The sequence below is a fragment of the Centroberyx gerrardi genome, chromosome 17 (assembly GCF_048128805.1).
Source record: "Centroberyx gerrardi isolate f3 chromosome 17, fCenGer3.hap1.cur.20231027, whole genome shotgun sequence".
Lineage (NCBI taxonomy): Eukaryota > Metazoa > Chordata > Actinopteri > Beryciformes > Berycidae > Centroberyx > Centroberyx gerrardi.
Window position 1 is genome coordinate 15,833,155 of NC_136013.1, and position 22,554 is coordinate 15,855,708.

Consider the following 22,554-nt stretch of genomic DNA (forward strand, 5'->3'; position numbering starts at 1 on the left):
ATCCAACATTCACCATATTGCTGATGTTTACAAACTCACTAGTTGCATAAGTTCCCTGCAGGTCTATATTGCAATTTTGTCTAATGAAACTCTGCTCTGCTTATCACTGAATTCAAGATATATTTTTTTAGACCTTTTTCAATGTATTATTAAAGTTACAATTAACCACAAACGAGGGGAATGATCTGTTTTCAAAGTTTCTCAGCTTCACTAATAAGACAGAAATCTCCGGCCTTAATGTTAAACACACTGACATCTAATTAGAGTGAAACATTTGTGGAGGTTCACACAGGAATGACATTCCCAGTGAGTGTTACTTTCACATGGCAGAGATGAAAACATCCAAATTCAGCAACACAAAGCTGAACTGCCGGGGAGGAATATTATGAGGCTTTAGGGACCCCTAGTGGTCAGGGAGAGAAACACAGGCAATGATTTTAAAGATCTTTATTATAACAAACAATAAGAACAATACTGAGAGAAAGGAACTATGATGGCACCGCCATATAGTGGCACTGGATATAATGTATTTACATTACAAACACTTGTAATGGAGAAAATGCCACTGAATCCCATACACAGCACGATACAGCTACTATGGACTACACAATAATAGAAATGATATGGCTGCACAGTAAAAAAAACAAAAACAACAACAACATAATGCAAACACACACACAAGCATAAATAATTCAATGAGAGTACCGATATATAAAATGTTCAGTTATCAGATTTTTTATGTGATGAACTGTGTAGTGTTTCAGACAATAAATATTAACAGAAGCACTGGAAACATCTTGTACACTGATATAAATGTTACAGGGACAGTGATGGAGAGCAACACTTCTGTACACCTTAGGCCAATCTCAGTGTACACCTTTCATTCTGGTGCACTAACCAGTGGCTACTGTCATCATGTTAATAATAATAATAAAAATAATAGTAATAATTATAATAATTATAATTATAATAATACCAGGAGGAAATAAGAAGAAAAGCAAGAAGAATATTTATACTGCAGTGGATGTAGCTTTCATACTCCATAACTGCCTTTCAAACTTCAATCTATGACTTTAGAAAATGATTTAGCAGCAAACTGTTTACTGCAGCCATTGACTTTTGTTTGTAACTTCCATATATATGTATAGTGTATATATTTAAACTCAAATACTTAGCCTGATAACTTGATCCAGAGCTGATCAGGCTCATTCTGCTATCTCCTTCACTCTAAAATACTATAGCCGATGTAGTTCATCCATTGTATTCATAACTAAGTACTTTTGGCACAGGAAACGCTATTCCACCTGCAAACTATTCTGTATGGTACGCTAAATAAGGTGAGTCATGTTGAAGACTATTGTCATTCTTCTTTGAGCTATAAAATACAACAAAAGGACAATAATTTGGTTTCTACTTCTTGACACTTCATACTACCTCAGTTGTAATACTTCAGACACCAGGCTTACTCCAACTCTTAACTCAGGCTTGCTGGCTTAACTCAGGCTTGTTGGCATCTTCACACTATTTTAAGTTGGTAGCCTACACTTATTGTATTAATAACTGGCTACAGAATTCACTGCTGTCAGCTGCTTTCAAAAAGCTGACACCCCCCAGAAAAAGATCTTTACCTAGTTACTTATTAAGACCCTATTGGTGGTACACTGACTGGTGTTTTTGATTGGCGGCGTCCCAAAGCATTAAAACACCCTGTCTGGCTGAATGCATTGTATCCCATTTTAAACGATATAATGCAGATTTCTTGGGCGTCATTGTACTGATGGAATGTTTGCAGTGGTCGTGACCAGTAAGTAGAACACTGGATCCAGATTTACACATGCTGCCATACGGGGGCAGCAGCAGCCTCCATGTGTGGCTAGGAGGAGGAGTCCTCCTCAACAGGGTGGAGGGCGTGTCTCTTCAGCAGTGTCTTTAGTATCTCCACCTCCCGCTCCGTCTCCTTCAGCTTCCTACGTAGTGTCTCATTGTTTTTCTGCAGCTTCTGGTTGTCCTGGGAATGACAGGTCAGACTCATGTTATCTACCTGGGCTGCAGTCATGCACTGTAAGAAACATCAGGAGGGACAGAAACGATCTGTCGTGGTGGAATACGGTTCTGACACTCACCGACTCCAGAGATTCATAGGTGGGTTTGCTCTCTTCCTCTGGTTCCTTGGGCTTCTGCACGACGGAGGCTCTGTTCTCCCACTTGGCACAGTGCCGCTGCTTGCGCTGGGGCACGGGGCTGGGGCACGGGGTGAGGGGGGGCGGCGCCGGGGCCAGGAGGGAAGGCTGAGGGCGGCTGGACTCTGAGGCTGCGGCGGGGAGATGGGGTCCCTCTGTCTGGGTGCCACTATGGACCCGCAGAGGCCTTCCTAGCTTCATGTGGAACGGGACCGGCGACTCCGGGCTCCAGTCTTTGCATTCATCTGGGTAAGGGAAAGGACCTTCCTCTGAACCTACAACCGATAGGGAACCATTGGAAAATATTTCAAATGGGACAAATAATGCGGCTAGTCAATCATGAGGAACTTGACCTTCCATTTTGAGAAGTGCTGTATGATAAAGCCCCCGTGTTTCAAACCTTGGTACATATGTGAGTCTCCAAATTTAGTACTTTTCTTGCAGCAGACAGGAAGCTTTCAGTATTACTAAGTAAATGAAACTGCTTCTCATGACGGCTAGAGCGGAAGAGAGCGGACAGCGGGAAATCACCCAGCCAGCAGGTCCTGCGCTCTTTAGTATGTTTCCATTAGGTAGGTCAAACTAAGATTAAATCATGACTTGTGATTTTTAATTTATGTATACAGTGTGGCAGATGGTGATTATGATGAAACAGCACTGCATGATGATCCACATATGCCTTAATGTTTTTCTGCCACCAGATGGCGCTAATCAAACTGACTTAATGACGACTGCTGTGCCACATGCATGTCACTGTCACTATAGTTCTGATGAGGGTGCATGTGCAGAAACCTGTGTAACCATGTGTCAATGTACTGTATGTATCAGTTAGTGAGTGTGCACGCCTATATCATTAAATGTGACTGTGTGTGTATGTGTGTTTGCACTGAACCCCACCACCCCCACCCACCCTCTGAGGTGCCCATGGAGATGGGCGTAGAGCTTGGTGTGGGACTGTCAATGGCGCCGGTCCCTTTGGCGTTCTTCTTGCACTCAAATGCCACCTGGTCCTTGCACAGCTTGTGGCAGTTCATCCCACAGTCTGAGCGGGCCAAAAGAATGCAGACAAGTCAGAGCAGGAACTAGCATTTGTTTAATTTCATCAACTCGCTTGCGTCCGTACTCGCTCACTACTTTCCTTTCTTTGAATGATGTGCATGCTGCAAGTGCAACTCTCACCACCTTTTGCATGCTTACTGGCATGTAAACAATTTGTTTCTCAAAATCTTTTGAGGGAAAGGGGGAGGGGGGAAAAACTGTGGTTTTGACTGCAGACTCCACATTCTTTCATGTGCTGCAAGGTTCAGCGCGCAGTATGCAAGACAGAAAACCACACTACACCTTCTTAAGATAACTCCACTTTACCTGCTCCCCTCGTCTTACAGCAGACACTGCCAGTACCTTTTCTAAACATTAACTGCTTGTTTAATCTATGCAGGATACTGACTGACATTTGGTAAATAAAAACAAATGGAACATGCTGGAGTTGCACAAGATAGAGTGCAATGAGATAATTACCTTTGCATCTATAGCCTTGTTTGATGACACCCCACAGCTGCGAAGGAGAAGAGGAAGAAAAACACTGGTTTTCAAAGAACTGAAGAACAGCATACAAAAGATACTGTAAACTGACCTTCAATGTTTTCATCATTTCTTTACAATGTAATAGAGCAATAAAAACAATGGTATAAAAAGCCAAATGAATTATTGTTTGAGCACTTGTAAACAGTGCTGAAGTAGTTCCTGTATCTTATCATACACCCTTATCCTTGAGGTGTGCAGTGACTTACGAATCCCGAGCAGTTGTCGCAGAAGGTGGGCTTCATGTAAGTGGCCTCCTGGAAGTTGTGGACAAAGCCCAGACCCAGCTTGGAGCAGATGACACTGGCCCGCATGAAATAGGCAGTGATCTCCTCTCTGTTGATGAGCCCTTCCCTGGATAATCCCAACACATATACATACTCATACTCAAGACATGTTTTAGTCGTAAACTAAATATTTTTTTAGGATTGGTGCAATCCATTGTCCCATGTGTACAGTAATTGTCTCATATATTTACCACTTTACATAATGCTGTTGTAACTCAATTTTTCTTTTCTACAACCCCTTGGGATTATGAAACCCTCTCAAAACCCATTGGATAAATCTCAAACCAAGGCTGTTTCTGAAAAGTTGACATTTGTTGACATATACAAGGTTTTCACTTTTCACAGTGACGATAAGCTACACTGGATCGATTTCAGATTTTCACTGTAGCAACATATATATACATTTTAACATGTTCAGTAAGAGGCTGCATGTACTGGACTGTGCTGCACTGGGCTTGCATGAGATCATATGGGTGAATATTCAGTGGCAGGGTTATGGTTAGTTCTGCAGCTATTTTTTTAGTTTCCTGTTCACTCATCACTACAGATACCACTTTTGCTTCCTCTCCACTGCAGTCACAAATGAACTCAGAGAGAGTGCGTGACCCGCCAGACAAGCCACAGTGCACATGGTCCACTCCACTCACTTCTCTTTGTCCATGACACAGAAGGAGAAGGGAAAGCTAGCAGCAATTTTCTCAAAGTCCTCTTGAGAAATGAAGCCATTCTCATCATGGTCGTAGTTCTTAAACACAGACTGTGAAAAAACAAGAGGCAAACACCATTGTTGTCAGATTGCTAGTGAACAATAACCGACAGAGCAGATTCTCAAAATGGCAGCATCCAGAATACAATAGTTAAATGATAGTGGTTATATAACAACATTACTGAGTAGCTGTGCGGAGGCTACACTTTAAACTGAGACACTCACATCCACCATTCTCTGCACATGCTTGCTGATGGTTCTGGGGTCGGGTTTAGGAGCCACTCCTGATGCCCAGTCCACAACCACTGGAGGTCTAGAGGGGGTGGCTGGCTGATAGAAAATCAATCAATCATTACAACAGCCTTGAGCAGGTGAACAAACAAGTACGGTATTAACTGAGTGATTCAGAACACTAAATCTATGTTTGAACTCCTCTTCAGTAGCCAACATGACTGGGCTTCCAATTGTTCCACTATTCAAACAGAAACTAAGTAATGCTTAAAAGCAAGGCATGGTTTGAATTTGGTGCCAGCTGGTGAACAGGTGTTAAACTCTATCTATAGTCGCCTCTGTCACTCACGGGTGCTTTACAGTTCTTGGGCTCCCTGGCATAAGACAGCTCATAGATCTCATCCTCGGTGTAATAAAGGTCCAAGGACAGCTGTGGAGAAGGAGACGGCAACGTTGATATTTAGGAGAAAAGAGAATATGTTTTTCTGTATCTCTAGACTTATCCTTGAAATGTGTTTTGATGAGAGGAAAACTAGGTTACGGGGTAAACTGTTAGCCCTTCAAGGAAAAATCTGTTGTTCAATTGCGATAAAAGCAAGACATGCAGATCGCACAATAATACAGTAATCTGCACTCGCTCTCACTCTCACTCACTTGTCCGCCACACACTCATAAATGCAGATCATCATCACACCCACACAGGCACACACACACAATCTGCATGCTGAAACACACTAACATATGGGCTCGCATTTGGGCTTGAATTAAACACAATCAAATGCGTTTAAAACAGGGTACAAAACACAAAAAGTTCAAAGTCTTAAATCTTATGCATCATGTAAAGCTATATAATAATTGAATACAAGTCTAAGGTGCAAAGAGACTCCTCATGAAACAGCAATGGCAAAGCTACACCTGAAGTTGCGCTACTAGTTTACCGTCAACAGATGGACCAGGTCCTTGTTAGCGTCCAGCCTGGGTGGGACCTGCTGGAGCTGGATCAGCTCGTTGATGTGGCTGTAGAGCGCCTGCAGCTTCTGGACGTTCACCTTGTTGTCCTCCACGTAGTCCGACATGGCCTCGTTGACCGAAATCAGGTCTTTGAGGTGGACACCCAGGATGGGGATCTTAAAGCCCGCACACCTGCTGTACGCCTGTCTATAGTTGTCATAGTTCCTACAGGAGGACAGCAGGTCCGTCATCTCATTCAGGACCTGCGGAGTGAACAGGCAGCGGTGAGTCTACAGCTTTCAGTTCTTTTGGAGGTTTTCAAAGCTAATGGTTATTGTAAATAATTAGGATAAGGGACTGTGTGGCCAGTCGTCCCGTACCTTGGTGACCTCGTTGGGTACATGTGAGCTGGTGTCCTTCAGTCTGGAGATGGAGCTGTGACAAAGGCCTCCCACCACCGCCATTAGTGTGTTGTAGTTGTGCATAAGATGGAGGCTCTGACACACACACACACACACACACAACACAAACACACACATGCACACACACAGATAAATACACACAATTAAACTCATTCCAGATAGCCCTAGTTACATAATCCGCAACACCACAGTTACATAAGCCACTCCTATTGTCGGCCGTTTCTTACTGAACTCTGATATCTCACTCGTTTTGGCAGAGCTTTTCCCTCTCTATCAGCTAGCAGCATTATGGTGCAAAACTCATTTCCACAGCAGTGGGCTTTGAGGTTGACGATAGTGAGCAGCAGCAGCAGACTGGTGCATTAACAGTGCAAGAGGTCCTCCAGAGTTCAAGCCCACCTGACGCCTCAATAAACCCCAGCGCATCACTTCTCAATAGGCGGCACGCAGCTTCACATGGAGTGGTTTCAATAAGCGAGGCCTGATCAGCTACACTCACTAGTCGTCTCTCTCTTCTCTACTTCCCAACTCCTCAATGTCTAAGTGTCTTCCACTTGATGACTCCATTAGCTTGCACTCAGTTAATATTTCTGTATTGGTGAAATCTTTGATGCACTAAAAGCCTGTCGCAGAGCTCTTGAGAATCATTACCAGCCCTCTGTGAATATGCATTATGCAACCGCCAATTATGCAGCATCTATAATGTTGTTCATCTCACAGTGCAGAGTGTGACAATAGGCCTTCATTAGTTGGATAAGGCGTAGGAACAGAAGCAGGCGATGGGGAAATGTGTTGAGAATTGTTCCGTGAGAATTCTTCGTCAGACCCGCGAAAGAGGAACAGAAACTGTAATAGTGGTAGCGAGGGGCTGATGACTACCTGCGCCACGTGGATGAACTTGGTGAAGACCTCGGCTCTCAGCTGAGCCGTCGGCCTGCTCAGCACCATCAGCTGCACCCACTGGGAGATGCCGTTACACAGGGCGATGGAACGCTCCATCACGGGGATGTCCTTCATGCAGCAGCTGCGGATGTAGTTCTGATAGTCTACAAACTGGCAGAGAGAACAGAGGAGGATGAATAGCTGCACAGGAAACTGCTGTAAAGCATTTTCCTTGGGGAGGAAATACCAAATGGTTTTCATTTCACAAAGTATTCTCTCAAAAAGGAAAATCACGAACACACAAAAGACAACCTGTATACACTTTGTTGCGCTGGCATTAGTACGCATACTCACTGATATCCTACAGAAGGACTTGAACTCCAGGAAGGTGAGATGCTCAGCCAACTCAATGGGCTCCAGGTGGTCAAACAGAAGAGAGACCTTCCTCTTTTTACTGCTGTTAGCCTTGATCTTCTGGCTGGCCTTCCACGACCAGTCACGCTCATTTCTACAACACACCATGGAACATAACATGACCGCATTCACAACAATGTAAAAGGAGGCACTTGAGCTGCCTAATGTCTTGCCATAATCACCATGATATATTAAAAACAACCATTAATGCTAATTATTATTATTAATTAATTAATTATGCCACTTACTACATTAATTAGCAAACATTTCTGTCAGCATACGTGTCTACCCATAACACATGGGTGGTATTGACATGAACTCTGTATCTTAAAGCATTAAGACGTTATAGCAGTTTAAAGAAAATCTGTTTTTAGTCATTAATATGCAAATTTATGCAGAAAGGTGCTCCAAAATCAAGTCAGATCAACTACTCTATAGGGGGAACCTGTGGTGTACGTATAAAGTTTCTATCATGTATTGTTCTTGCTTAATAAATGTGAAAATGACAGCTTTAAGCCATTTTCTCAATATACTATATTCTGGATCATGATCAGTGTTTCAGTCTCTTCTATGACTGAACAAACAACTGAGAGTCATGAAGCCCTGATGTCTCAGTCGCCAGCTGGTCGGAGATAAACACTTACATCCACTTGGTCTCTAGGAGAGAAGAGAGAGGCTCCTGCCCCTGGTCTCTGATCAGCTCTCTGAACTGGTCCAGGCTGTCCGACAGGCTGTGGTGCAACCGGAACATCATCCAGAACTCCTGGATCCAATACCTGGACGTGAAACATGACACCATGTGACTAACACAAAACATACAATTTCATATACTACCACAATGTGTGTGAGCTCTGTGGGCTGTTAGAATTCGGCCCGCTGTGATTGGACGACACTGACCTGATGAGGTAGCATATCCTCTGGCACTCTGCAGACTGCTCATTATCCACCGCTGTCTTAAATGTAAGGACTTAAGTTAAGGAACAGATGAGGCTGATTGATGATGAGAGGCCTAAGCAAACTGTGGGCTCACTGTCTTCTCGGTGAATCAACTAATCTACAGCATTGTTCAGGACAGAGAGTTAATGTTTTGGGTAAATAATGAGCATGCTGTTGATTACACTGCAGAATATCTGGTGCAAACAACTCATTAATAAAAATTAAAGAAACTAAACCAAAAGGCAAACAGAAGTGACATTTGGTAAAGTGGGAGGAGGTGACCGCAAAAGGGAAAACTGTGATGCGCATCTTTGAATGAATCATTCTGGCATTACAGAAGTACGTGAATAATCAAATGTGCTGAGAAAAGACACAATCCATGTTTCACATACAGTAGAACAAGGGTTACACAATGGACACTTTTAGGGAAAACAGAAAACACACACAGTAAGTACGACACTCTGATCATGTTTTCATCAATGTTGTGAGTCCATGAGAACATTATTCCTTAGGTTGGTCTGCCCTCCATTATGTGCAGGGTGACCACAACTCACTAGCACTGTGGATTTATGTACAGTAAACACAAAGCATTTCCTTTTTCATATGAAGCAGCTTTTAAAAATAGACTGACACTATGGCTCTCAATTGGCAGAAATCAGCTTGAAGTGATGCACATAAAAAGGCTAATTGCGTCATGGGAGCAGAAGAACTGCCCACGCAATCCCAGAGCCAGACTGTGATGAAGCCTGTTAATGGCTCCTGTGTCTGTTCCTTGATCCTAACCCACACGTTGAATTTATTTGATGTATCCTTTTGGGCCTTCGGCTCAGAGAGAGAGGGTTAAAAATAGCAAAGAGGTGCATTCGGCGCTCTGCAGGTCTGACGTGGGTTTTCGTGAGCAGGGGCCTCTTAAAGCAATGGAGGGTCTGTGTTTATATATAGTTGAAGAGGACTTGTGCTGGAAAGAGCCAGAGGTAATTAACACCTGAAACCCCAAGGCTCCTCACTAGGCCAGTAAGCCCCTCTGAGAGGCTTCATGACGCCACTGCTGTTTCCTGAATGGAAGCCTAGATTGCAGGCCCTGTACTGAAAACACAAGCCACTACAAAAACACATGGCTTTTTTTAATTTTTTTTTTAGACGTGAAGTGGGGGAAATGATGGGTTGGAATCAAGCATTTTGAATGGGAACAAATACAAGATGGTAATAGAAAGACTGTAGCTTGTAAAATGCTTGCAATACAGTGGGCATACTTTGAATGCAGCACAGAGGGAAGGAAATTTATGCTGCGGAGCTAAAAATGACTAAATGACAGAGATCTGAAAGCTCCGCAGCGACTGACAGCTGGGGTAAACACGAACTGCCACTGCCTATCAAGTTTTACAGTCACAGCCAAGAATGAGTTCGATTGCCCGTTGCCGTTGACAACCGAGAGAAAGCGGCAAACCGGTCAAGATCTGATCCCACGCTATATCTGGCACTCCAAATTGGCCAAGCCCCCTTGTGCCACATTCCTCTCTGAATCGTTTGTGTCCCTCAGAGTGCAGAAGGATATAGAGCGGTGAGTTTGTCCAGGAGATCGCTGGACGACATGAGGAGAAGGTGCATGGTCAGGGTGATGTTCAGCAGGTGGCTGCTCCCACACACATAGCCGTCTGTGTCTGCAACAGAAAAACATGCACGCACTTCAGTGAACCCCCACTCCTACACAGTGGAGCAGCATATGTCTATTACAGCAAGTTCATAGTGATGTACAACACAGAAATACGTTCGTGTGCATCTTTTTTCCCTCCAAGCCCCCCCCCACCACCACCACCACCACACACACACACACACACATACACCCTCCCTCCCTCCCTTGACTCTCTCAACAGCCCAAACAAACAAACAAACAAATAAATAAATAAAATGTTTTTTGTGTGATATTATCCTTTTAATTACTCAACAGTGCTCCTGTATGTGTTATCAATGCAAATTGCAACATTGATCTATGTATCAACTAGAAGGGCACTCGGAGAGCGCAGACCTCCGCCAAGGTTCGTGCTACTATTGCTTGTTCGTGAGTCGGATCCGGATCCGCTACAAAATTTAATGGGTCCCTCCTTGGCCCATGCTACACCCTTCCATGAAGTTTCATGAAAATCGGGCCAGTAGTTTTTCCGTAATCCTACTAACAGACAAACAAACAGACAAACAAACAAACGGCACCGAAAACATAACCTCCTTGGCGGAGGTAACGAGCAGTATGGGTTAGTGCAGCCATATGCAGCACCAAATATGTACACACACCATAAAACATTTCATGATATTATTAACAGGCATTGTATGACTCTCTGTGGTTTGCTATTTGCTCATATCTCACTTCCTTTCTTTGTGACCAGACCACCTTTCCTGTCTTGGTCGTCTGTCTCTGCACTACTGACATCATGGGATCCCTCTCTCATCAACTACTCTGCGGTTGAGGTGAGGACTATGTAGAAAGAGACATAATGGGTTTATATATGTGTAATAAAATACATCATGCCACAATGTCAGATCTGACCTATAATTGTAGAATATACACTTTCCTGTCCATCTGAGTGAAGCAGCATGCCACTTATCTTCTGAGAAGCATAAAACCACTGGGCTAAATACATTCAATTAATGTTTGACTTAAAGGGGAATAACACTGAATTCCAGCTTTGAAAAATATTGTTTATATTCCTTGGGACATTTCAGTCTATGTTGAGGCATATTTAGTTTAAGGCATATAGGTTTATTGAAGACAAGCTCCATAGAGAATGAATTGAAGACAAGCTCCATTGAGAATGAACTGAAAACATTAACATGGAGACTATAACAGTAAAAGGTCTGAAAAAAGAAAAAAAAAAGTCCTGGATTGGGAAGTCAAAGCCATGAGAACAACAGGTGTGAATTGTTAAATTGAGTGGTATTCCCCTTTAAGGTCTGGCAGAATCTTGACACCATCAAGGACATTAGGTTTCTATGGACCCACTTTGAAACAGTATCTCCTTGGAAATACTTCAGACGCCATGGCAACGCGTTTTCTAATCTTTGTTATCTATATGCAGCGGGCCACTCCAGCAGCTGACTAATCCTGCTCCCACATCCTGGATGGGGTGTGTTTCTGTTTGTAACACACTGCAGTCGCTACCACCTAAACCCAGTGAATGTCAATGACCTCACCAGTCCTGGTTACCAGCAGTCTGTGTTATTACTTACATGAGAGAGAAAAAGATAGTTGTACTCAAGTGATAAAATATTTACTGTATTGATAACAGCATATATGGTAAAATAGTAAAGCTTTGGTGTAGTTAAGAGTATACACAGGTATACAAAACACCTCTTTTTCTAGGTATTTAGGGCTTTGAGTCAAAATCACATGTAATAGTATAATATTTCCCTCCACTATATCACCTAACTAAATGTTTTTGCTACTTTAATTCACAATCTACATTCATGTTTTACTTCAAAATACAGCAACAGCCAGGTGTGAATCACCCAAACCGAGACCTTCGGCAAAATCTATAACAGGAAGCCTCGATTCTCCATCAGGTAAACAATTGCTCCATCCTTTTTTTCACAACTTTCCAACCACTAACCCTCCCTCTGCCGGGTTAATTGCAGAGGAAATCCCCTCCGGACCGCTCTGTTACTCACTGGAAAATTAGGAAAGCTGCGGGCTGCTGCACTTGAATAGGAGGGATACTGTAAGACGACAAACACCGCCTTGGGCACGGAGCGCTCGGCCTACTTTCAGGGTTATCTGACGCATTCATCAGCCGCTCCGAACCTGTGCGCCGCATTTCCTTGTTTTGACAGAAGCTATCAGAATGGATGATCCCTTTGTTTTAAAGGAATCCGAGTCAGATCCGGGCCGATGCTTATCTCTCTGTACATGAACACATTTCCCCATGAATAATAAAGGCTCACTCTAACTTTATGGACATTGTTTGCATGCCATATTGTATACATTATATTCACACTGTAATGAACAAGAGCTTTGTACCAGGCTAATAGAAAAATTCAGTTCTCAGCATAAGAATCCAACATTTTGAAGCTTTTTGGTACATTTCAGTACCGATTGATGCCTTAAAATTAATGTGGATAAAAAAATAGATTGATACAGTAATGACAAGCATTGTTTTTTATATACCACAGCTTCGATATTGAGGACTTTTTGAATGTGCAGTGCAACAGTGCAGTGTGGTCTAGGGACAGAGAGAGAGAGAGAGATGATGTCAACAGCTATTGATCCCCGCCTCACAGCGCTCTGCATTTCAAAGACTGGTCAGCATCTAAGGATCACTGTTTGGGGAGCTGACCTTTAGGCTCGGCCGGGCTTGAAGCTGCCATCAGGTAATCCTTCAAATAGCTCTTACGTGCACTCTCACATTTGAAAAGGTGGCAGGAGCCACGGACCTCAGGGGTTCGCCTGTGATGTGGGCTGCAGTCCGGTTTATCAGGAGCAGCTGTTCCAGCAAAACCCCAGGCGACACATACTGTACCAGTGACCGTGAGATACTCATCTTCAGCACGTACTGCACATATCTCCGAAGATTTTGCATAATGACACTCAAATGACTTTTAAACCGAGCAACAGATTGTTCAGAAAATACTGTAGGATAAAGCATTCTGGGGTTCCTTAACTCTTCCTCTCATGAATTCTTGTTTATCGAGTTTGCTTCAATTATTTCACTGTGATATGTGAAAAGAAAAATGAATTTGAAATCACCAGCAGGCTAGTATTGCCCTATTCTACCTCTCAACAGATAAAAGTAGTTAGTAGGGATGTTCAGGCCCATTGTATCACCTCTCCATTGCTCTTGCTTCATTTGTGTTTCCAGGCAACGGCGATTTGAAAGCTTTTCTCTTCAGAGACACAATCACCATAACTCTGAGAGCTCTCCAGACAACTTGCTGAAGCCCACGATCTTCACTTGATTGATCAACTAAAGCCTACTCAATCATTTTTGTTCTTTTAATAAAAAAACGCCCATAATATGGCTAATTTGTAACATGTTGCATAAAATGAAAAAATACAGATACATTACTGCCTGAATTAGGAAGTACAAGTAACGCCTAAAACTGCCCAAATATAAACAACTGATCATCAAAAAACATTTTTGTCAACATTTTCAATCAACACAATATTGCAAAATCAGAATCAGTGAGACTGATTTCAGCCTAGAAACCTAAATCTTAAATCACAACAGAAACTTTTTCAACTGTGTTGATAAGAAAAGCTATTTCACTTTCAAATGCTATGCACCGGCCTCCATTTGATCATGGAGGCCTGCCTGTACTTGTCTATGATTTATTCTGAGTAAAATGCTGAGAAATCAGGGACAACCAAGGAAATACACAACAGGACGGTGTGATCTCATATGAGGTTCAGCTTTGCCAGTCCTTAGATTTATAATTACCTGGATGGTTTCTCAAAAGCAGAGCAAGTAATTACCACAGGGCAGCGTAAGTCACCCCATCACTTCAATGCAACAAAACTAAGCGCACACATCTCTTTTTAAGAAAGACAGTGAAAGAATTGCAGACTTCAACGCACTGTAACTCAGCAGCAACACTAGTGTGGACCACAAACACCTGAGCTACTACACTCCTCTGAGTCTTTCAACTTCGTCAAACTCTTCCACTCCTGCCAACTGGAGAGCAGCGAGGCAGGTCAGCACGGACTTACCGAAGGCCTGCAGACAGGCCTGGATGAGCTCCTCCCAGCTGGCCCCTTTGGCGAGGTGTCCCAGGGACGTCATGGCCTTGCCCTGGGTCATCTGGGCCGGGCCGGGCCTGTGGAACCTGGGAGGACGGCCGGGAGGAGAGACTCTAGACCTGGAGCTGCATCCCGCAGTCACCCGCCTTGAGAAACAGCACAGAGGAGGAGTGAGGGGGGGAGGAGGGCAAGGAGGACAGAGGGGCTTGTTGGGAGAAGTGTGTGTGTGTGTGTGTGTGTGTGTGTGTGTGTATGTGTGTGTATGTGAGGACTTGTAAGAAGTAGCCTATGTGTATGTGTGTGCATATACATGTGTATATGTTGCAAAGCTGTTGACAGACCATATTCTTACAAGACAACAAACTATATTGTACAACAAATAGGAAAGAATTTGTCTAATATATTTTACAAAAATGAAAGCTATTGTGTGAACATAAAAAAAAAACACCTGGGATTTTTCTGTAGCCTACAGTTATGCTATTCATTGTTCTCATTTCCTTCCCTGAAGTTGGGGAAATAACTGTTGATTGCGGACATCCAGTTTAAAACGTCGAGTGACCAGTAAACAAGGAGGATAGATTGTTCTAAAAAAAAAAAATGTTGAAATTTCCAGTTCTAAGTGCAGCATGCCAGACAATAACAACAATTCAGAGTGAGGAAAATTGATTTGATTGCGCACAATAACCAAACCTAAAAGTTTTGCGTACAGTAAAGCGTGTGTGGGTAAAATACTTGATTCCTCTCCGTTCAACATGTTTTTCACGCTCGCTGATACAATATGTAGTCTAATCTTGTCCGAAATAAAGACATTATTTTATTTACGGCTATACATAGCCTACAGTCATAAAAAAAAGATCTGATTACTGAAACGATCAAGTTAAGCACGCACGTTTTCGCACAAATCGTCCCTGAAATAGTTTAGTTAAATCCATGAAGAGATTATTTAACTTACGGGTCTTCCTTTTCCTTCTCATTTGACGTTATATTTTCGCTTTGGTTGTTTTCTTTTGACTGACATCCCATGGCGAGATACTGGGCAACGAGCGGCTGAACTAGGCTGTCCATCTGTGTTCTCCTCGATGGGAGCATTTCATCGCTTTGCTTGGCTCAGTGCGCGTCCGCGATCTCAGCATTGTGCTGACTCGTCAATGAAGATGACACAAATTAAGATTCATCCAGCTTGTCTCTGAGTGGGCGGCCGTGTTGGAGCTTGTCACTCAGAAAAAAAAAAGTAACTCATTACTCGTTACTCGTTTCATAAGCAGGCTAATGCTCTGACTTTAATTGTCTCTCCGCGGGCGCAGTAATTCGTTACATTACTCATGTTGCTTTTCTGTCGCACCCGCAAAATTGACGGTTATGCATCTTGTCATGCCTTCAAAAATCGCGATAACTCAGTTCCCTCTCTTGTGAATGATTAGGGGAACCAAAATGTTAATGTCATTCTTTGGCTTGACAAAATCAAAATAGTGACAATAGGGCTATACTTCCACCCTTAAAGTGACAAGCTATTAGTGTGAGACGACGACAACGAATTGTGAAGAAAATTAATCATAAACTGTAGTTCATAGATATAGGCCTGGCTTAAAGACAATGATATATGGTGGTGTAATTCAACTTCACCCTGATATTTAGAGGGGAAGTAACCACTTTGTGTTTCTGTTTCCGTTTTGATTGGTAACTCTAGCCTACAATACACTTACTGAAATCAAAATAGTACTAGTTGAATAGTACTACTGAAAAAAATGACACACTATGCCACATTACTGAGTAACTGTGGGCGGAAATGTTCCCCATTGTGAGTTACACAGGTTGCCAACAAAGATTTGGTTGGGTCAGTGGGTCCTGGAGTCCGGGGACCCACAGAGACCCTTGAGGGGCTTCCAGACTTCAACAAAATGAGGAATAGTTACATTGTACTCATTCATTTTAAGTTGGAATGATGAAATAATTATATATAGGCTACATTTCTATTTTGACCATAGGTTTCACTCTCCCCTCTGTAATCTCCCCACCTACAGTAGACAGTTATTCTGGTCTATATCAAATCATAAGTCTGATCAGATGGGGGGGCAACTCAGACAAAATCAATGGCCCAAAACGTATGTAAATCCTTGACACCCTCTGTAGTTTCCCTACAAGTTTCTGTCTGAGCAATCTGCAGAACAGGAAAGGGTGGGTCTTCCTCCAAAGCTGGCAGTGGTCAGTCATTCCACTATGGCGTATATGGAGCTCAAAGCTATTGTACCATAGGGGGTCCTGGGAGGATGTTTCTGCAGGCCTGTTCAGCTGCCTTAAGAAGTCTGCACACTCTCAACAGTCATCCGGGTGGAGAACAGCGCTGTGTGATAAGGGTGTCTCCATAGAGCAGACGACAAGCCAAATATGAATAACGATAAATTGGTTAATGTTTGTTCCCTAGAGAGCTTAATCCCAGTGATGGCTTCCAAGGAACATAAAACAGATTGCTGTAAATTATCTCAATACAGATCTTTTATTGATTAGTCATGCAGAACAATGAATATTACCATGCCAAGTAACAAGACTTGACTTGCATATATGCTGCAATGGATGATGCACCAACCCTTAGAGATAACATAACTGTAATGCAATGTATTGCCGCTTTTCTTTGGCCACAAAGAATCTAATTTGACCAAAAAGGAAATTTTGTGAAATGAGTTTAGCTCTTCAAGATCTGGAGCTTAGTGTTTGTCTCTTTCCATCTTTCTCCTGACTTTGATTGAGCAGGCTCAAGAGGAGCAATACACACCGCAGTCTTCATGTTGACAAAGGCACTGACTAATGTGTACAATCTGTGATAAAGTCTGAGACAGCTCTGTGCATTCTGCACCCCAGTGTGCTCTCCCTTTGATTAAGTGCCACCCCTGTGTGTGCTGTCCGGAGATGAACAGTACTTTAGTTCATTAGTTTCCTTACAGGGGCAGGCTGAAGTCATGAGAACTTGTCTGTTAGCAGCTGGCTATCACTTGAGAGATAGTGGGCTTACCCTCCTCTGTATTGCCACTGTTATCTCAATAATGACATAGATTTATTGTCTACTCAGACTGTTGGGGCCTGTGATGCCTTAAGCCTGCCCCCATGTGGCTAAAGGCCCTTCTGCCTCTGGTTTCACTTCTCTTTCTAGACAATGAGCACAATCCACAAATGTAATGCTTAAATCAAATAGAAGTTACCATATCTTTCAGGAGATGAGTGGAATCAGCATACTTTCACATGTTTGTTACAGGTGCAATTGCCTGCCTATGTGAGTCTCCTCTCAACTGTAAACCAATTATTCTAGTGCCGGCCAACTTGATACAGAAACACAATACTACTGATAAGGAAAGTTTAAAGTTGGACTCCAAATTGAAACCAAAATTCAATTGAAACCAGTGCAGATTATCATGGGTGGAAGCATTGATATCATAATTATAAGATGTGGCATTTAGGGAGTGGAGAGTATGGATGCTGTGGCAACAGTGGGGGTGGGGTGGGGTGGGGGGGGCATTTTCACTCTTTGTTCAACTTTTAGTGGTCACACATTTTTGTGCATACTTGTGCATACATACGTGTCTAGTAAATTAATGAAAATATCACTTACATGCTGATATGCATTTTCCACAGCAGATGGTGACTCTGTGCTGCTTGATTTATAAAATAAAACAAGAGTCATTAAAATAATGTTGTTACAGGGTCCATTTTGTTATTAGGCCTATTTCTAACTGAAGCACTTGAATGCGCGACAATTCGTATTTAGCCTAGGACTGGGAAGTGGAAAGTAGGAATTAACAACGAGCACCTGAACGCAGCATTAAAAGTGTTCTTAATGTGTCACGTGATAGCGCCCTAGTGTCAGGGTGTAGCTAGCTGTTAGCTAGTCCTTACTGCAGTTGTTAAACACATGTGGACAGCTAAATATATCTGAGCCGTAGCAGCTCCTCTGTTTTATTGATCGAAACAACTCGTATCTGGCTGGTAAAAATGACAGTGGACGACTTCCAGTTCGCGGATATCCTCAAAGGAAAGCGAATCAAACTGACCCTCAAGACTGCGTCTTACCTCGGCGTCGTCCAGCGCATCAACCCTAACAAAACAGTGGTTTTAGCGGACGGTCAGATAAACATTTATTAACGGTCTATTTTTTCTTTAAACATGCATTGACAACATTGTTAAATGATGTTGGTATAAATGCAAACTGTTGACAGTTGCTGTACATATTACATCTTACTGGTGCTTCAACCGTGTGTCAATTTTTTTGGTTTGTCTATTTCAGTTGTTAATGACCAGAATGGCAGGAAATTCCCCGGGCTGAAAATGTTCTTTGGGCATGAGATTGTGAATGGTGAGTGCCAGCTAGTCTAAATCTTTCCCTTGTTATTAGAGGGCCAAACAAGGTCAAATAGCTGGGCTAAATAGCCTAGTTAGCAATATATCTTTCATCTCCAGCCTTGGTATATGAAACAGCTTTTTTGTTTAATTTGCAGTGGAATTTCCTGGTGAAACAAAGAGTGCCAATGGGTAAGTAATTAAGCAATCAGCAATGTGTAAGTGTTGGTGACAGCACACAGTGTCTGGTTGTTGCTTACAGCACACAGTGTCTGGTTGTTGCTTGCCCATAAACTGCAACATGCAATCTGTTGCACAGAAAAATTCCTCACCATAAATTTGAAGACCACTTGACTGTAGAAGAGTTTCAGCCATACAGGAAGAGCATCATATTTGGTGAGTTTGATTAAAGAAAAGAAAAAAAAGGACAGGACATGCTTTGAAGTTTCTCAGTATTTTCTTTGACTAGCTTATCGAGAAGCTTTCTCTCTGTGTCTTCCAAAAAAAATATTCATTACTCTTGAGATGATTGATCGTTTTTTTTTTGCAGATGACGACGAAGGTGATGAAGAGTTTATCAACTTTGTAGTGATTGACGGGTTTCATGAGAAGTTTGGACCTGCTGTGAGTTGATGTATAGTTCCTGTTCTCTTCCATAAAGTTTTTCCCAGTATGTAGTGGAGCTAAAGGAGAGGTGTGTCCTGTCCTCTGTTTACCTAGGTGATGCACATCAAGAAGCAGCAGGTCATCGGTGTCGGAGCTGATGGCGTCGAGGTGTTTCAGCACAGGAAACTCTGCTGGCTGCAGGTGAGGAGAAACATCGAGTACAGCAGGGAGATTTCTGAAGACTGGCCATATTTTATCACAAGAAATGAAAAACTTGGACTATTCTTTATTTTTGTAGATCGCCACCAAAAACAAGGTGTACCTATTTGACATCCTGTTGCTTGGAGCCCGTGCCTTTAAGAATGGTCTCTCCATGATCCTGGAAAATGAGCACATACTAAAGGTGAGCCAAGTGAACACTGAGATGACAAATTCAATGCAGTTGAAGTGATGATTATTAGCAGTGTGATATCTCTGTGGAATTGTACCTTCTGTACAGGTGATTCATGACTGCAGAGACATTGCTGGATGTCTGACTGTACAGTTTGGAGTAAATCTAATCAACGTCTTTGACACACAGGTACTGCACAGTAGCCTACCGTGAAACATTTATCAGAAATCAAACTCAGTTATGTCTTTAAGATTTGCAGGGCTCTTATAGACTATTTGTTGTTGGGATTGTCTTTAATTTTATCTTCTGTTTTGCTTCCTGATTGTCTGCATGTGTTCAGGTGGCAGATGTCATGTGCTTCTACTCAGAGACGGGGGGCTTCCTTCCAGACAGAGTCAGTACTCTACAGGAGGTAGTGAGTCTCCATCTGAAGGTGCCCTCCTCCCGACTTTCATCCCTCCAGATGAAGTCACAGCTCACCAAGGTACACAAACCCCATCTAGATATCCTCACGGTACGGGAGAAAATTTGTAGATGTGTCTGTATGTGCTGTACTCATAGGTGTGTGGTTGTACAGGAGGAAAGGGAGATGTGGTACAAGCGTCCATGTCCTGTACCGCTGCTGAAGGTGATGGCTCTGTCGGCGATCCACCTGCAGCCTCTGAGACTGGTGCTGCTGGACGCTCTCATGACCGACTATGTGGGCCTGGTGGGCTCCTACCTCAACAGCAGCCACATCCAACCAGGTGAAATGGAGCACATAAGCATGGTGGGTAATTCACAAACGTGCACAGATGCACATGCACATACACATGCACATTTTTTGTGGCAACACATAGCTGATATAGAAAAAATGAAGACAAATAAGTGAGTGAAGTTAAAATTTTAAATCTGCTCTTATCTCTTTATTGAATGTTTTACACAGTACATGATTCTACATGCAAAATAGTATTGGAAACTGGTGGTGAGTGACATATTTCTATGAAAAATGCATAATATTTTGGCAAGTAAAGATTGTTCTGGCAAGTACTTTGTCTTTAGTTAACCAGCCCTTGGCAGTTGAGCCAAAGATTTCACTAAGATTTTTCCAGACAGTCTGAAGATTCAAACTGGCAACCTTCTAGTCACAAGCCCACTTCTCTAACTTATAGGCTACTGCTGCCTCATTCTGATGCACAACACTGTTGTGAACCTCCCCAGTCCTTGCATGACCTAGAAGAATATGTAGAAACTGTGTATTTCAGCAATAAACAGCGGCTAACAATGCCTCTTGGCTGTTAAAACTGCATCAAGCAGCTCAATGCTTTTATAAAATGGCAGCAATACACCATTGTTTTAAAAAAGAAAGAACGCCAACGTTCAAGAAATCTTTTGTTTTTGACTGACAATAGGTAATTGTTTCACTTCATCTTTCACTCAAGGAATATAGTTTTTGAACATGAGCTAAACAAAGTGGTTGCTAGGTGACGCATAAGTACCCTATAATTGCAGATTTTTGGTCAGTGCATTAATATATAAATTCACTTATTTGGTCAGAAGTGTGTGTTTGTTCGGTATCTTACAAACGCTTCAAACGTGACTTGGCCAATCAGAAGTGAGGACGTGAACCATCTGTTTTCTAATATAGTAAAACACAGAAGCACAACATCCTAATTACCTGCATGCGTCTACAGGACAGTGCGTTGGAGCTTCCCAGGGAGCTGAGGGAGCTGGAGCACATGCGTCAGGAGCGCCAGGAGTGGGCCGCTGACCGCTACCCTGTCACAGAGCAGGGTCTGCTGGCTCGCTTCCAGCCCCGGCCTCAGCCTCTGCCCCAGACCTCGCCTCCAGCAGAGCAACATATTCAGGATCCTGTACCCCAGATAAAGCCAAATTCCCCTGAACCTGCAACTGTGGAACCCCCTTCCCCAGCACAAGTGGACACTTTCTATCACCAACTATCCACAAACCCCCCTTGGATGGCCAGTCCAGTCCAGTCGACAGCCGCTAACCCTGCAGCCGTGCAGCCCACCCCCGACCCAGTGGCCCAGGTAACGGTCTGTGTGTCAGACCTCAGGAAGCAACCGTCTCTCAACAGCTTCGTGTCTCCAGCCGCAAGCCAAGGACTCATGGAGGTAGTGATGGACACAATGGGTAGCGGGAGGCCCGTGAGAAAAGACCTACAGCCATCCTTCCCTGTCTTCCCCTCTATAGGAAGAGGCTTTTCCCTCCAGATACCACCAGCCCAGGTCCCCAGGGAGAGCCCCGGGGACATGAAGACTCCTGGGAGGATGGAGATGGCTCCTCCAAGTCCCAGCTCCAGGCCTGCCCAAGAAGTGAGGGCCCAGCCTGTTCCCAAACCTAATGTCCTGCTTGGAAACATGGGGGGAGGCCATTTTATCCCAACGCCCCAGTCCCTTTCCTCTCCGCTCAGTCAGTCGTTCAGCTTCTTCAGAAAGACATAGAAGTGCTGTAAAACCTGCAAAGACTGTGCTCTGTAAATGTGTTTGCTGTTCAGAACGTTGTGTTGCTCTACAGTGACCAGTAGATGGCAGTAAATATTCTGTTTTGTTTAAAAGCTTATTGTGAAGCCAAGTGTTTATGAAAATTGTTCATCATTTGTGTTAAAAAAAAAATAAGTTTTTATTATTTGGATTTTATTGAGCATTTTGCATGCCAATTTAGTGGCATGCCTCTGCGACAAAGGGCATGGTGTTATGTCTGTTTTGCTCTTGCATTTCATTTGTATTCATATTTCACAAGGTCACAAGTGTTTTGCCAATAAATCCTTTCACTTTTGCTTTATGAGTGGTGATTCATTGCACTCTGAAGGTATACAGTCATTGCTTTAAAAACAGAAAATATGCAGTCAGCTTAACAAATCAGCTTATTTGATGAAATAAGCAAACATCCAATATATTTTTATGATAGTTTTTT

At 43.0% G+C, this 22,554-nt stretch overlaps 2 protein-coding genes across 2 annotated transcripts; one reads left to right on the forward strand and one right to left on the reverse strand.

The window, feature by feature from the left end:
- Positions 1-448: 448 nt before the first annotated feature.
- On the reverse strand, positions 449-15,591 carry LOC139931693 (RAS guanyl-releasing protein 1-like). Its single transcript, XM_071925275.2, has 17 exons — positions 15,268-15,591; positions 14,286-14,461; positions 10,146-10,251; positions 8,552-8,614; positions 8,299-8,430; positions 7,595-7,748; positions 7,238-7,411; positions 6,317-6,433; positions 5,924-6,199; positions 5,335-5,415; positions 4,980-5,084; positions 4,696-4,805; positions 3,971-4,115; positions 3,699-3,735; positions 3,091-3,222; positions 2,124-2,455; positions 449-2,008 (listed from the first exon to the last, which is right to left on the reverse strand). Exons 1-17 carry the CDS (start codon positions 15,402-15,404, stop codon positions 1,874-1,876), a joined length of 2,412 nt encoding a protein of 803 aa, XP_071781376.2. The 5' UTR covers positions 15,405-15,591; the 3' UTR covers positions 449-1,873.
- Positions 15,592-18,296: 2,705 nt separating this feature from the next.
- exd1 (exonuclease 3'-5' domain containing 1) lies at positions 18,297-22,379 on the forward strand. Its single transcript, XM_078289638.1, has 11 exons — positions 18,297-18,426; positions 18,589-18,657; positions 18,800-18,833; positions 18,961-19,037; positions 19,192-19,265; positions 19,362-19,448; positions 19,546-19,650; positions 19,747-19,827; positions 19,979-20,122; positions 20,216-20,407; positions 21,312-22,379. The coding sequence occupies exons 1-11, from the start codon at positions 18,297-18,299 to the stop codon at positions 22,080-22,082; spliced, it is 1,764 nt and encodes a 587-aa protein (XP_078145764.1). The 3' UTR covers positions 22,083-22,379.
- Positions 22,380-22,554: the final 175 nt, after the last annotated feature.